Genomic DNA, 15,503 nt, shown 5'->3' on the forward strand with positions numbered 1-15,503 from the left:
TGATAACATGGTCAATGCAATAAAATCTGACTGTGGGAGCTACTAATAACCGACATAAAACAACATGAGCTAAATGTGGAGTCTGATGTATACGTCCCATCGAGAGGACCCAATATACCCTGCCAGAGGTACAGAGGCATGACTGGCGTGATTACTAAATTGTTGCCCACAGAGGGGACTTACAACCTACGGGGCACGTAGTTCTAGGACTCAAAGGTGACTAACCCTAGTCCACTCGATATTAAGCTAATCCCAATTGATTATGTAAATAACACATTATGACTGAAATTCTGAAATACTGGATAGCTCAAGAAACTAACATGCTAACTGAAAATGCAACATTAATGTACTAATAATGAGGCATTCAAATCTGAGGCATGTATAACTGAGATAACTGACCTAGCATGTGCAATGTATGAACTAAAAGAACTACATAGCTAGGGTTCTGAATTCATTAATGAATCTACTCAAAACAATACTAATATCATGATAATCTGATTAGGAACATTAGGTAGCAAATTCATAATAATCTGCTAAAATTCTAGAAACCCTAGGTCTAGATAATATGAAGGGAATCAAGAATCTGACTGAATTCTAGGGACCTAATAGGTGAAAGGAACCACTAGTGAAATACCACATACCTGGTGATGAATTCCACAAAGAAATCTTTCGATTTTGGGGCTGGAACTGATGAAAATCTGTTGCGTTTTTGAACTAGGGCTTGGTCGACTCTTTTCTCCTCTTTTGTTCTAAGTTTGATGAATTTTTTTAATGAATGATTGATTAGGTTAGGTTCTAATTAGTTTACTAAACTAAAATTGATCAAAACTATGTAGTTTATGGTTTAAATGACGTAATTTAGGGGTCCAACACATAAGGAAAAGACCAAACGACCCCTGACTTAAAAGTTGTTAAAGCCACAGACGGACTAGACCAACGAACCGTGGGTGGACCGACGGTCTGTGCTGGTCAACCATCGATGGTTATTGGGAGTTGAAAATTGGGGGTCTAAACCATGGCCTGGACCACGGACTGTGGTCTGACCTATGGTTCGTAGGTCCTGGCGTGGGTCTACTCTTAGCCAAATTTTCATGGGGGGTTCTGGGAGTGAAAGCTCGGGGCTGACCCACGACCCTGGACCACGGACCATGGCCTGACCTACGGTCCATAGGTCTCGGCGTGGGTGGACCCTTAGCTAGATTTCTAGACTGCTTCTGGGAAGGGCTGCAGGTGGCCATCCACGGACCACCAGAACGGACCGTGGGTCCTACGGTCCGTGGGTGGTGCCCGTCAGTGGCACCTGCAACTTCTGAAACTTGCATTTTGGTAGTTTTAGCATATGGGGTGTTACAGAACCTCCCTACCCACATCCCGCACATAAGCCAAGTAAGAAAAGCAATCACTAGCCACTAACCTTAGATCATGAATAAAAAAGATAACTCCAACCCATGTGTGACTACAAGAGCCGTGTCAAACCATCGATAGAATGTCGGGCATGGCTAAGGTAATGGTCTTAGAAAAGCAATCCAAGATCGTTCGGTAGGGGGATAACCAGTCCATGCGTAGAATCACATCAAAATCCAACATATTAAGCAATATAAGGTCATCTTGGATGTCACTCCCCTAGACAGTCAGCAAACAAAATTGAAATACCTGATACACTACTAAAGACTCAGCCACCAGGGTCAACACACCAAGCGGCGCTGCCAAAAGGCTCTAAACTCATACTCAAATGGGAAAAATAATGCATAGATACATATGAAAAAGTAGATCCTGAATCAAATAAAGTCGAGGCAGGCTGGTGGCATAAAATAAATGTACCCATGATCATATCATCCGATGCCTCAGCCTCCACCCTCATTAGAGTTGTATACAGTTGGGCCTGAACACCCCTACCTCCAGCATCAACCTTACCACCTAACCTACTTCCCCGGGGACCACCCCATGCACATTGGTGACCACCCTAACAGTCCTGACCCTAGCCTCCGCCTCTAGTTGGAGGTGTTGCTGCTGGAGCTGGTCGAGCTGCATAAGGAGCTGGTGAAGTCACCCTACCCAGAGGGCACTCTCTAGACCAATGTCAAACTATTACACTCCAAAAGCCACTCTCTTCACATAAATAGGGTACCATTTTCTTGGCATACAAAGCAACCCTGTAATCTGCAGCTCCATCACAACTCTACAAAACCTTGCTCTGCAACATTAGGTCAAGGATCCAAAATGTTGCCATTGGGTTTCCATGCTCAAGTCTCACATAAGACCAAAATAACATACAATTATGCAAGAAATTTTTTAACAAGTACTCAAAGGGATAACGATACTGAAACAAACAATTTGCAAGACATAACTTCACCACTTGAATTCCTTCTACTTTATTACTTTCTGTTTTCTATTGTGATTGAGCTTTGTACATATCTAATTGTAAACAACTTTTTATTTTGATCAAGTCTGTCATCAAGCAAACAAATTTGATCAACCAACTGATGTATTTCATATCAAACAGAATATACACGGTAAAACAAGCAAAATAGTAAGACGAAAAAAGAGAGAAAATGTGCAAGATAACAAGAAATATTCCAAGAGTCAAAAGCAATTACAATTGTTGAATGAACCTAAATGGTATGAAGCAGTATCCTAACAAGTGATTTTTTTTTATTTTGAGAAATTTTAACCAAGTGATTTTAATATTAACATTTATTTTCGGCAAATGAGAATGAGAGGCTTCATGGAATTTATACAGAACTACAACAAAACATAAACCATGGATACTAAACATGACTTGAGACCGTATAGGAATCATAATAAGCGTCCAATGAAATTGATGCCTTCCAACATGACCTGAAATTTTAAACCACTTTCTTTTTTAGTTTCTTAAAGAAAAGATGTCGCTTTCTATATTTAGTAAGTTTTCAATTCCATTCAAATTTTACTAAATGACATGGCTTGTTAAAACCACATATTCAAGACACAATTTTGGTATGTTATAGACACCTTTATTTCAAGACCACAAGATTCAAAAGTGTTCTTTATATTCATAAATTTCATGCACAACCAAACTCTGACATGAAACAAAATGTATGGAATACTTAATAAGAAGCTCAAAGTCCAAAAGCATCATCTATGTACCAAAAATTAATATTTGTATGTGGTAAATTATGAAAGGTGACATGGCAAAGACATACCCCCAAGAAAGGAGCGTTGTTGCTTCTTTCCCATTTTTCGCTCTTGGTGACTCGAACCCAACATTATGATTGAAGTTAGAGGTTCATTTCCACTAGGCTATCCCTTGTTATCAAAGAATTACGACCAAGACAATTTGATCTCTAAGTCAAGCAAGATCTATCCAAAGTGGTGTCAGCTATCAACAACTTCTAAATTCACAAAAACATTGTACTTATCCTATCCTAATAACCTTGATTTCTAGTTCACCATCAACAATTAAAATAAGAAAAAGATAAGAAAACTATGGAAAATGCAAATGCGAGTAATAAACACATGAGTTCGGAATTACTGATGGTATGAAAAATGTAACGATCAAAATTCTTGCATAAATAAGAATCAAAATACAAAGGCATTCCTGAAACTTGGTATAAGAAGCAGTGAACCTATAGAATTATATGCTTCTTTATGGATGTATCAAATCTTCTATACGTACAAGAGCTTCAATGTACAAAATCATTTTCTAACCCCTCAAAAATTATCTGATCTTATATGATGGGCTAAGGGTATGGGGTAATCTCCCATGTCTTGCATGTTCTCTTATATAAATTGTATATAAAAGAGTAAAGAACCTATACAATACACAAATGTACCAAATCTTCAATACAAACAGGAACTTCACCGATGCACCAAAAACTCACTACGAATAAAAGGTTATTTCTCAAATGTGCAAAATCATTCTCTAACTCTTCAAAATACTTCGCTATTTCTTTACTAAAAAACCATGTATTTTTCACATGATGGCTAAGAGGTAATCTCACATGCCTTGCATCTTCTCTTCCTTCAAGAGGTTCACGTAGTGTATCCTGTAACCAACATCTTCTCAAAAGCATTTACACAAAAATTTGGCTTTGTGTAATTCTTCTATCTTCCCAAGTGCTTTAAGAATCTACACATACACATGTTGCACAACTCCTCTCTCACAAAAATCTTATGGTAATTTGGATGTACTAAAAAAATGCAACATCACTTCTTGCCTCTCGCCTCCACTCTCGCCTCCACCCTCGCCAATGAGTATGGTAGTCTATTCGTAGAGCATTTGCATCAACCGTTGTAACTTATCCACCTTAATGTTGTATATTCCTTATATAGCTCAAGTCCCATGAACCTCAACCCTCCCTTTTGTACCCAAATAATGTTACAACATCACCCACAATACCCTGGATAATCAAGGAAGATTGTCCTTAACATGCTTTCTCCCCACCATGTTGATCCCCAAAAGTTTGTTATTTTTCCATTCCCTAACTTATATGTAACTAAGTGGCTAAAATTTTCTCATACCTTCATAATATTTCTCCACCTACCATATTTATAAAGTAAAATTACATTCCTAGACCTCCAGCCTTTATACATGATTCTCAATCCAAAACCTCCATAGAAACTTTTTAGCAAGTGCCTTGCTGAAAAACACTAATTGAATGGAAGACGTTATCTTTTTCAATAGGTAAGCAAGGTATAAATACAATATATTAGGTGTTAAATTAGGAAAGAATATAAAGAAGGATTTCTACATTCTGCTACCTAATTATGGCTATGTACATTTTTTATAGAGTAATAAACTTCATTTAAAAAAAGAGAAAAAGCTTGCTTGGCTGTGTACATGAAGTATATCAAAAGTAGAAAACCTTACAAGATGACATGATTTTCTACAAATAACACCCACTCATCTATACAAGTAGAAATTCAATGGGTGCACCAAAAAGAAATAAAGAAAAATAGGCTATTCCTTAGTAAAGACCATAATATCATTTATCAAGCCCCCCCACCCCCCAAACACTTCAGTGTAGTGACAATCGCCCAATTTACAAAGTGAAATTTCTTTACCTGCTTGAGCTTTCCTGTAAGTATACTTACTTGGAAATGTAATGAAGACATGAAATATGTGGGAATGCTTAACAACGTTCTCTTAATTAGAATTTCCTTCCGCCTTAACATTAATTTCGTTTGTCAACCTGCAAGTCTCTTTTCTACCTTTTTTTTTACCACGAGTTTCCAAGTTGTCAGGTCCTTATTAGCTGCACCTACAAGTAAACCAACATAAGTAGTATAGGAATAGCCCCAATCTTGCAATTCAACACATGTGCTAAGACCTCAATATTTCTACCTCACCAACTAGGATGATCTCACATTTTTTTAGTGTTAGAGTGGATAAAAGTCCCACATTGATTGGAGAATGGACTGGTGGTCTCCTTATATGAACTTTGGCTATCATCACCTCATAAGCTTGGGTTTGAGGTTGAGTTAGACCTAGATGCTATATATTGTCATGGAATCAGAGACAAGTTCATTTCTGTTTGGGCTCCTGGTCCACGCCCAGTTGGGCCTGGGCGTGAAAGGGGTTTTACAATGGATAAAAGTGTCACATTAGTTGGGGAATGAACTGGTGATCTCCTTGTAAAGATATGACACATGGGCCTAACTCAACCCCAAAGGCTAGCTTTTTGGGGTTGAGTTAGGTTCATGTGTCATATATTTACATGGTATCAGAGCCAAATTCATCCCCATTTCGTTTCAAATGTAGTATAGTAAAAGTCCCTTTTATAGATATGTCAACATTTTATCATCTATTGAACATGTTCAGAAATACTCAATGAGCATAATTAATTTGTTGACATTATTATTCAATAATCAATTTATAACAACTTATTGCATAATTTCTCTATTTTTAACACCAAACATATATATAAATAGATACTAGTATCAGATTAAACACAACTACTTACAATCCAAAATTCTTAATTGAAAGGTCATATATAGAAAGTTTACAAATAAAATTTAGTTTTACTTTTCTGCTCTTCTAATTGAAAGGACCATTTTTATCATTTTCTCTAATTTTAAGCAAGTATTTGTTTCACACCAGAAATTCCTATTTTCCTTTCCTTGGCTTCCTAGACTCTTCATTATCACTTATTGGTGTATATGCATTTTATAATTAAAATAAAATATTAAATGCATATATTGGTCACTGGTATATCATCAATATTAATTGTGTTAAAACTTCTGTTAAATCTTACAGATTCATAAACTAAGGTCTTAGCAAGATAAATGGTTCAAAGCACATCAAGAGTTTTGAGTCATATATGAGGAAACCCAATCCAGGGATTAGAGATCATATTACCAGGTTCAGTGGGAAATACGAATCGTATGATGACTTGTTGTGAAATGCACTATTGTTAATTTTATTCAATCTCTATGATGTGAGTGCATTTATCCTATAATGAGTTGTGGAGGTTGAGTCTTTGAACTGTTGATGAAATTTTGTATCTCGTATGAGTGGGGTGTCAACTTAAAGGAGCACCCTTGACGAATTTCACCTATGTGAGTGTAAAAGTAGGTTGTTTTATATGATAATGAGCTTGTTCTCAAATACACTCATGAAAACTAAGATAGCACAAGACCGTAATGTGCTGACTATTAAAGCTTATGTCAACACCTTGATTATTGTGTGTAAGTAGTGATACTTTATTTTCCTTAAGCAGTCATGCGTAGTTCAAGTCTTAGACCACTACTGACTCTGGAGTAAAATTTATTGTTTTATGATTCATTGCAGAGTACACCTTACTTATGCATGATAATCTACCTTCAACTAAATTGTGAGGTACTCTCTTATTTTAATATTAAAATGAATGTGGGAATGTTGGTGTATATGCATTTTATTATTAAAATAAAACTTATGTTAGTAGATACAAATTGTGATAGAAAATGACTATTGATTCTTGTAACTTATATGACCATTAGTTCTTGTAACTCTAATGGTCATTAGTTTATTCCTGTAACCAGTGACGGACCTAGGATTTCATTCAAGTTGGTTCAAGTTACAAATAACCATGGCTAATAGTTATCATTTTTTTTCATTATATTCTTACCAAGTAATTTTGAGGTGATATTCCTAACAAAAAATATACTCTATTAATTTTTTATATACTTACAAGAAAATTTTCCACATATTTTCAATTTAACAACCTACTTATTACTCTCACATATAAGACTAAAACTACAACAATTTCGAAAACCATAAATAAATGAATAAAAATTAGTAAAATAATAAATAAATAAAAATGCACTAACTTAACTTTCGTGTATACTAAGTAAAAAGGAAAATAATACACAGTTTTGTATACTACAAAAAATTAAACTAAGTATTACTCCCTCGTTTCATAATAGTTGATCATCTTACTAAAAATAGTTGTCTCATATTAGTTGTCGACCTTACTAAATCAAGGAAGCATTAATCAAAATTTTCATATATTACCCTTGTAATTAATTCTTTTTGAAAGTGTTCACATTTATTTGTAAAATTCACAAGAAGTTTTTATGGGGTGAATTAGTAAAATTATTTTTCTTCTTTATGATTTCTTAATATGTGTGTAAAAAGTAAAATGATAAAATAAGATGGATCGGAGAGAATATTTAAAAACTATAAACATATTGTCTAAATTATTGACGATTTTAAATAATTCTCAAATACAAACATAAAAAGAAACGTAATTACTAATAAATTTAGAATATTACTATTGTTATTTCACATGAACAAGAAGCTTAGAACTATAATAGTCTACATTCATTACTTAATTTTAAAAAGAAAAAAGTATTTGGAAAATACAAAAAATTATGCCTTGATTGGGATTCGAACTTGGATGCGCAGGTGGATTGAACCCACCATTCATTGTGTAAAGAGTGGGTTCATTATGTTTATATACATAACTTTACAAATAATTTATATATGTATAATACAAATTTTTTCGATGAAGTGGGTTCAATTGAACCCATTTGAACCATTGTGGACCGCCCCTGCCTGTAATTCATATGACCATTAGTTTTTTATAACTTATGTAACATCTATCATATTTATCTACCCACATTAATATCCCTTATTCTACCCGTTGATTATATGGAAGACTTCTTTACCTATAAATAGTGATGTTTCTTCCTCTGTGAAGTGAAGTAAGAAAAATGTTAAGTGTGAAACATATTGCAGTGGGTAGTAGTGAAAGAGAGAGTTGAGACAAAGAAAAATATTCAAAGTCTTCAACTAATTCACTATACAAAAGAGAATAATTATACGTTGAAGGAAAATGATCTTTTTGTGGAGCTTTGGAATCTTCAACTATTCCGTAGTTATTTGAGTTGTACGGCGTTGTTGGATTGTTGTACCCTAAAAAGGACAAGCCAAAAGTTACACTGCTAGATCGATGTAGATTATGACACAGTGGACTTGAATCTCCTTGATGAGAGCAAGATATCTGTCCCTCAGCCTGAATGATTATTTATTCATTTTTTTTCAACTGTAATTTATTGTATTTGTGGTATATTACACCAACATCACTAGTAATCAAGAGAAAAGGATGAAGAATAAATAATCTTTCTATTTTAACTTATATCACATATATTTTAATTTCGAGAATCAAATTAAAAAAATATTAATCACGATTTATTTACATGCTTAAATTTTTTTGAAATTGTTAGTTTCTATGACTTATTATATAAATTTTTTATGTAGTTATAAAATATGTAAATTATTTTTCAAAAGTTATTAAATTGTTATGTCTGAATATACGATTAAAAGAAATTGACTCTCTAAATTTGAATTATTCATATAAATTGATTTTTACGATAAGATACATGAAGCAAACAAGATGTTTTGACAAAAAGCAAGCCAACTTATCACATGGTGTGTAGTACATATCATAACATGGAGATGATGTGGGGAATGACGTATGGAATACATTTTCAAACAACTTATCTAATATATTTATTTTTTTAAAAGAAAGACAAGTTTCTAAAGTCAAACTGGCATTGGGATCAAAGCAATATCCCCCTCCAACAATTAAAACTTCTAAGCCATTTATTTTTCAATTATAATTTTCTATATTTTGTTATGATTAAAAGATCAATCTAGCTAATACTAGTGGCTATAGAATTAAATATATGAGGCTGGCAACTCACATGTTGATGTTCTACTCAACTTCTACATTTCTTGCGTTCTTGATGGATCTTGAAAATTGAACGAATTCTTATTTAACCCCATGATCCTTCTTCTTCTTTTTATCAATTTTCTTTTCGTATTCGTAATACTTGCTCTGTCTCAATTTATATGACACAGTTTAAAGTTTGCGAGTCAAACTTTTAAACTTAGACTGTTATTAATTTGCACATAAAAACTTTAAGTTATTTGAAAAATACATAAAAAGACTTGATTGACTTTCGAAATTTGAACTGTGATATACAAATTGGGACAACATCCATATATTATTTCACTCAAATAATAAAGGGAACTTACATAAATTTCACTAGTTTAGTAGCTAATTACTTAGATAAACTCTAGTTTGCAATAATACATATCTTACCAGATTTTGTGCCTTCAGATACGTCAAGATACATGTATCTCGAATACATGGGTCAAATTTAGGTGTAATTTGTTCTAGATACAGTGTATCCAAGTGAATTCACATGTATCTAGGATACATAGCAAATCTCTCTCGCCTCCCTCACCTCCCTCTCATATCTCGATCACCACTCTCCCATGTATTTGGTATCCCAGATATATGAAAATCACTTTAGATATATATAAATATATGTATCTAGTGTGTATTAGTGTGGTTCACATATATCTGGTACATACGAATCTTGCTCGCCTCCCTCGGTTCTCTCTCATCTCGCTCGCCTCCCTCGGTTCTCTCTGATCTCGCTCGCTACTCTCCCATGTATATGATATTCCATATAAATGTGAAGCACTCCAGATATATACATATACATGTATCTAGTGTGTATTAGTGTGATTCACATGTATCTGGTGCATATGAATCTCGCTCACCTCTCTCCCTATTTTTGTGTATCTGGTAGCACAAATATATGTATCTAAGTCTAAGATACATAGGAAACTCTTAATTAGTAGTAAAATACATAATATTTTAAAACAATAAGTAATAATAATATATATGATAGTGAAGTATGTGTAATATGTAGTGTTTCCAAATAATAATTACATGCACATGTACCGCCCAAGAATTCATTCGTTCGTACATGTCCGTAGTATGTGACGTGGGTTTAGCATTCAACTTACTCTAAGCATCTTAAAAAAACAAATTTTCTATTGTCATGTTGGACAAAAAAAAAAAAAAATTATCATATGGTCACAATTTGATTAACTATAAATATACACATGCATAATCTTCATTTTCATTATAACGGCTTCTAAACAAGCACTTAACATATATATGTACAACTTCAAAACCATGAAATATACTAGTGTTTCTTGTTTACTCTTCTTTTATTTAAATATACTAATACCTTCTTGTTTAGCTTACAACGTGGTTAGTTTTGGGGCAAGGGGAGATGGTAGGACAGATTCAACCTCCGCGTTTCTTCGCGCTTGGTCTTCTGCCTGTCACTCTACTAGCCAGCCTAACGTGTATATTCCACGAGGAACATATTTGGTAAGGGCGTTGAACTTAAATGGTCCTTGTAAGAGACGAACTGAGTTCCGAATTGATGGTACTCTCGTTGCTCCGGTGAATTATAATGCAATTGGAAATTCTGAGTTTTGGATTATGTTTTATAAGGTAAGTGGACTTAATGTGTATGGTGGAACTATTAATGCCAAGGGACATGGTTATTGGTCTTGTAGAAAAGGTGGAGGTACTTGTCCACAAGGAGCTAGGGTAAGTAAACTGATTCCATGAATGTAACGTTCAATTTATATATTTGAAAATTACGTAAAAACAATTATGAATCACAATAATTGAACTATTATGGAGTAGTATTTTAAAAACATATAAAGAAATTTCATAATGAAAATTCTGGCTCTGCTGCTCTTAAATGTATCACTAACTCTAATGTGTATAAATTTATATATTGCAGTCGATACAATTTATGTGGTGTAACAATGTACTGTTAAAGGGTTTGACATCACTAGACAGTCAAAGAGTACATATAGGAATTGGTTACAGCAGCAATGTGAGAGTTGAGAATGTTAAGATAACAGCTCCAAGTGGAAGTCCAAACACTGATGGAATTCATGTTCAGAACTCAAGGGGGATTACCATTTATGGCAGCATTATCAAGACTGGAGATGACTGTATATCCATTGGCCCTGCCTCTGCGAATATGTTGATTGAAAAAGTTGGATGTGGCCCCGGACATGGCATTAGGTACGTACTTAGAGCCTGTTTGAATTGACTTTTGCTTTTGACTCATCGTAAGCCCGTAACTTATGACTTCTGACTTATATTTATCATGTCGTACGTGCAGCATTGGAAGTTTGGGACATAGTTTAAATGAAGATGGAGTAGCAAATATCACAGTAGCAAATTCTGTTTTCACAAAGACACAAAATGGGGTTAGGATAAAATCATGGGCAAGACCAAGTGGTGGCTTTGCAAAAAATCTCATGTTTAAAAACCTTGTTATGAGGAATGTTGGAAATCCCATTTTCATTGACCAAAACTATTGCCCCCATAATGTGTGCCCTCGTCAGGTACTCCTTCCATTTCAATTTATTTTTCTGATTATTATTTGACACAATGTTCAAGAAAGCAGAAATATGTAAAAGGCACACTTATTATGATGTTGAAAGGTCTAAATGGAACAAGTCTGAGCTAAAGTGTCGAAATGAAAATTAATGTTATAGAACCATGCTTTCTTAATTTCTTCAAGTTATAACCATTTGATATGAATACAGAGTTCAGGAGTGAAGGTGAGCGACATAACATTCAAGAATGTGAAGGGAACATCATCTACACAAGCAGCCATGAAATTTGATTGCAGTCCCTCAAATCCGTGCACCGGAATAAAATTACATGACATAAATCTCACTTACAATGATCGTTTGAGAAGGCCAGCCTTTGCTTACTGTAAAAATGCAAGGGGAAGTCATGCTGGCAAAGTGTTTCCCAAAAGTTGCATATAAAGAAACCTCAAAACACCAAAATTTATACTCTAACAACAAAATAACTTCTCATGTTTTTTTCGTTTTTGTCAGTTTTCTTATGTTATTTTAGTAATCACTTATGTAAGGTGTTGAATAATCAAATTCTTCATTTACCATATAAAAGAAGTAAATTGCGGAATATAAATAACATTTGAAACTTTAATGTTAAAATCTCATTTCTCAAGGAAGTAGAAATCACAATCTAAAACTCCCTAGTCAAGGCGAGGGGCTGAGCTACAATATTCCTATGGTAGTCAAGCGAATACTCGTCACCAAAAAATTACATTAAGTATATAGATAAAATCTTATGTTATATGATATATACTTACATTTGAACACCCTTGACATGATTAGGTATAAATAGCATAATGGTTTAGTGTGTTAAAAAATTTCCTCAACGACTTGGCTGGCTTCACACATTCTGCTTGTTTAGCTTTAGGGATTTTTTGACTCTCTTTCTTTTCATTTTTTTTTTATAGAAAAGAGACAAAAATTTCTTTTAACATATGAAAAATGGCTCATAAATATCTATCTTTTACCTTTGGATCTAAGTAGGCGTTTAGCCAAGCGATACCATATCACGCTATGGTATCGTGAGATGGAATTAGCGTTTGGACATGCGATTTTACATTGATTCCATCTCATGATTTCATATCATGAGAGGTGATACCGTGTTCTCCAAAAACCATGATATGGAATTATACAGTGATTCCATATCATGATTTGAGATATGTTATTACAATAATTGATCCATGAGTTTATATTTTGTTAAAACAACCCCACATTTATATCTACTAACCATTTGTTTCATATGTAAATAAAATTTATAATCACATCATTATTTTTTAAAATTTGTTATTCTCACCGACATAAAATTTATTATTCTCACCAACATATAGTCACTTTAACTCACACCTCACGATTGTGAAACTTTTCAACATTCACTTGAAACAATTAACCGGAATGTTAAAATAGTTGCCGAGGCAATTAGCAAGATGGCACCAACATTTATACAACCAAAAAGTATGACTGGTGTACATTCCAAAATTCGACATAATACTCGATTTTGGCCTTGGTTTAAGGTAAAATTTCAATCACATTAATAAATTTATTTTATGGCCTTAATAAGTGCACATTTATATTTATGGGTAAGTTATTAGATATTTAGTTACATATTTCCTATCAACTTTGTTTAAAGAGATAATATTTATTTTATGACTTTGCATTGTCTTGGAAACACTATTTTTATTACTCTTACAAACATTATTTTTATGAAATGCATTCTATAATACTTCCAATTTATTTTATGTTCACTAAACTAATATTGATGTATTTTTTATTTGGTAGGATTGTGTTGCGATTGATGGAACATATATAGAAGGGGAGGTTCCTAAAGTGGTACAACAAGCATATCGTAATCGCAAAGGAAGAACATCACAAAATGTCTTATGTGCTTGTGATTTTGATATGAGATTTACCTTTGTTGCTGCTAGTTGGGAAGGTATTGCACATGATAGTAAAATACTTGAGAATGCACTTGTTGAACCAACGTCACAATTTTCATTTCCGCCACATGGTAACTTTAAATTACATCCTTAGAATAAATATTATTTATTTACACAAAGCTGTCTCATTTACGTCACATATTCTTTTAGTAATTCTTTATAAAATATTTTTTGGTAGATAAATATTATGTTGTTGATGCTGGTTTCCGAAACACAAAAGGATTTTTAGCTCCATACAAAGGACTACGCTATCCTTTGCAAGATTACCGAGGGAGTGAAAGAGAGCCTCAAAATGCCAAAGAGCTATTTAATTATAGGCATTCATCTCTGTGCAATGTGATTGAACGGACTTTTGGAGCTTGGAAAAATAGATTTAGAATACTGAAACAAGGCATGAACCATTATGATATTGATACACAAGTGAAAATTGTTATAGTTTTTGCAGTGTTACATAATCATTTGCAAGAATACCAAGTAGTGATGAAATATTTATGGTCTATGAACATGAAGATATAGTTCCGGAGGATATTGACCAACAAATGGCTCAAAGTAACAATGTTGGTTCGTCTTCTCGAGCACATGATCGAGAAATACAAGTTCAACGTGAGGATATTGTCCGTACTATGTGGGAGGATTATATTAAAGTCTAGTACACTACAATTTATGTTCAATTTTTTTATTAAATTAAAGTTAGATGAAACAATTACTTAAGTAGAGAACAAATAACTTTGTAATAATTTATTATGCGATTTTATAATTTTTTGTTTATGTGATAAGATTGAATAAACAATTGGGGCTATTTTAATAGTTTTACAACTTATGGAATTTTTATGTTTATGAGAAAATATACAACACAAAAATTTCATATCGCATGTCCAAACAAACCTTCAATTTCATCTCATGATTCCATATCATGATACCATATCACATGGCCAAACGGGCCCTAAGAGTCTAGGAAGTAGGCAGGTGGCTGTCAAAATGTGGCTTCCTAGACACTAGACCGAGGCAATTTAGCCATTTTATATTTTTTCCGATTTAATTTGTTTATCTTATTTTTCTTTAGTCTATTACATATTAAAAAATTACATTAAAAAAATTTATAAACCAATAATTAGCAGCTTAAAATGTTAATAGATATATAAAAAAAATTGAATTGACTTTCGAAATTCTATTTGTGCCACATAAATTGAGACATGGGAAGTAATATATATTATTTTAAATGACTAAAAAGTACTATAAATTACAATAATTAACAATTTAAAATTTTAAATGACATAAAAGTTTGATTGACTCTCAAAATATTGTCAGTGTCACATAAATTGAAATAGAGGGAGTAATATATCTTATTTGAAAATGACATAAAAATTATTATAAATCACAATAATTGACATCTCAAAATACTTAAAAAGAGAAATAATTTGGTTGACACTCGAAATTCTGTCGGTGCCACATATTTTGGGACAAAAAGAATAATATATATTATCTGAAAATTATGTAAAAGCTATTATAAGTAAATTACAATAATTAATAACTTAAAATTTTTGCGAATCATAATTTTTTTATTTGATTCTTCAAATTTCATTTATGTCACATAAATTGGAACAAAGCGAGTAACATAAATTGGGCATGTGATGGCATTATTTACAATGTCTAGTTCAATAAGTGGTAGTTTGGTTACTAGATAGAGTTATGCAAGTATTAGTAATGTGATGTTAGTTATGTAGGTATTATTGATGCTCATAACTATTTTGGAAATAGCTAGGATTAATGTAATGACCCGGTTGGTCACTTTTGGAAAGTTTCGTAAATTTACCGTTTTGCCTCCCCCAAGAATTGAGTTTTGAAAATTG

At 33.1% G+C, this 15,503-nt stretch overlaps 1 protein-coding gene across 1 annotated transcript; it reads left to right on the forward strand.

Annotated features, from left to right (window-relative positions):
- The first annotated feature begins 10,436 nt into the window (after positions 1-10,436).
- LOC125862967 (polygalacturonase-like) lies at positions 10,437-12,127 on the forward strand. Its single transcript, XM_049543098.1, has 4 exons — positions 10,437-10,880; positions 11,080-11,369; positions 11,470-11,695; positions 11,900-12,127. The coding sequence occupies exons 1-4, from the start codon at positions 10,437-10,439 to the stop codon at positions 12,125-12,127; spliced, it is 1,188 nt and encodes a 395-aa protein (XP_049399055.1).
- The last annotated feature ends 3,376 nt before the right edge of the window (positions 12,128-15,503 follow it).

This window comes from Solanum stenotomum, chromosome 4 (assembly GCF_019186545.1).
Source record: "Solanum stenotomum isolate F172 chromosome 4, ASM1918654v1, whole genome shotgun sequence".
Taxonomy (NCBI): Eukaryota; Viridiplantae; Streptophyta; class Magnoliopsida; order Solanales; family Solanaceae; genus Solanum; species Solanum stenotomum.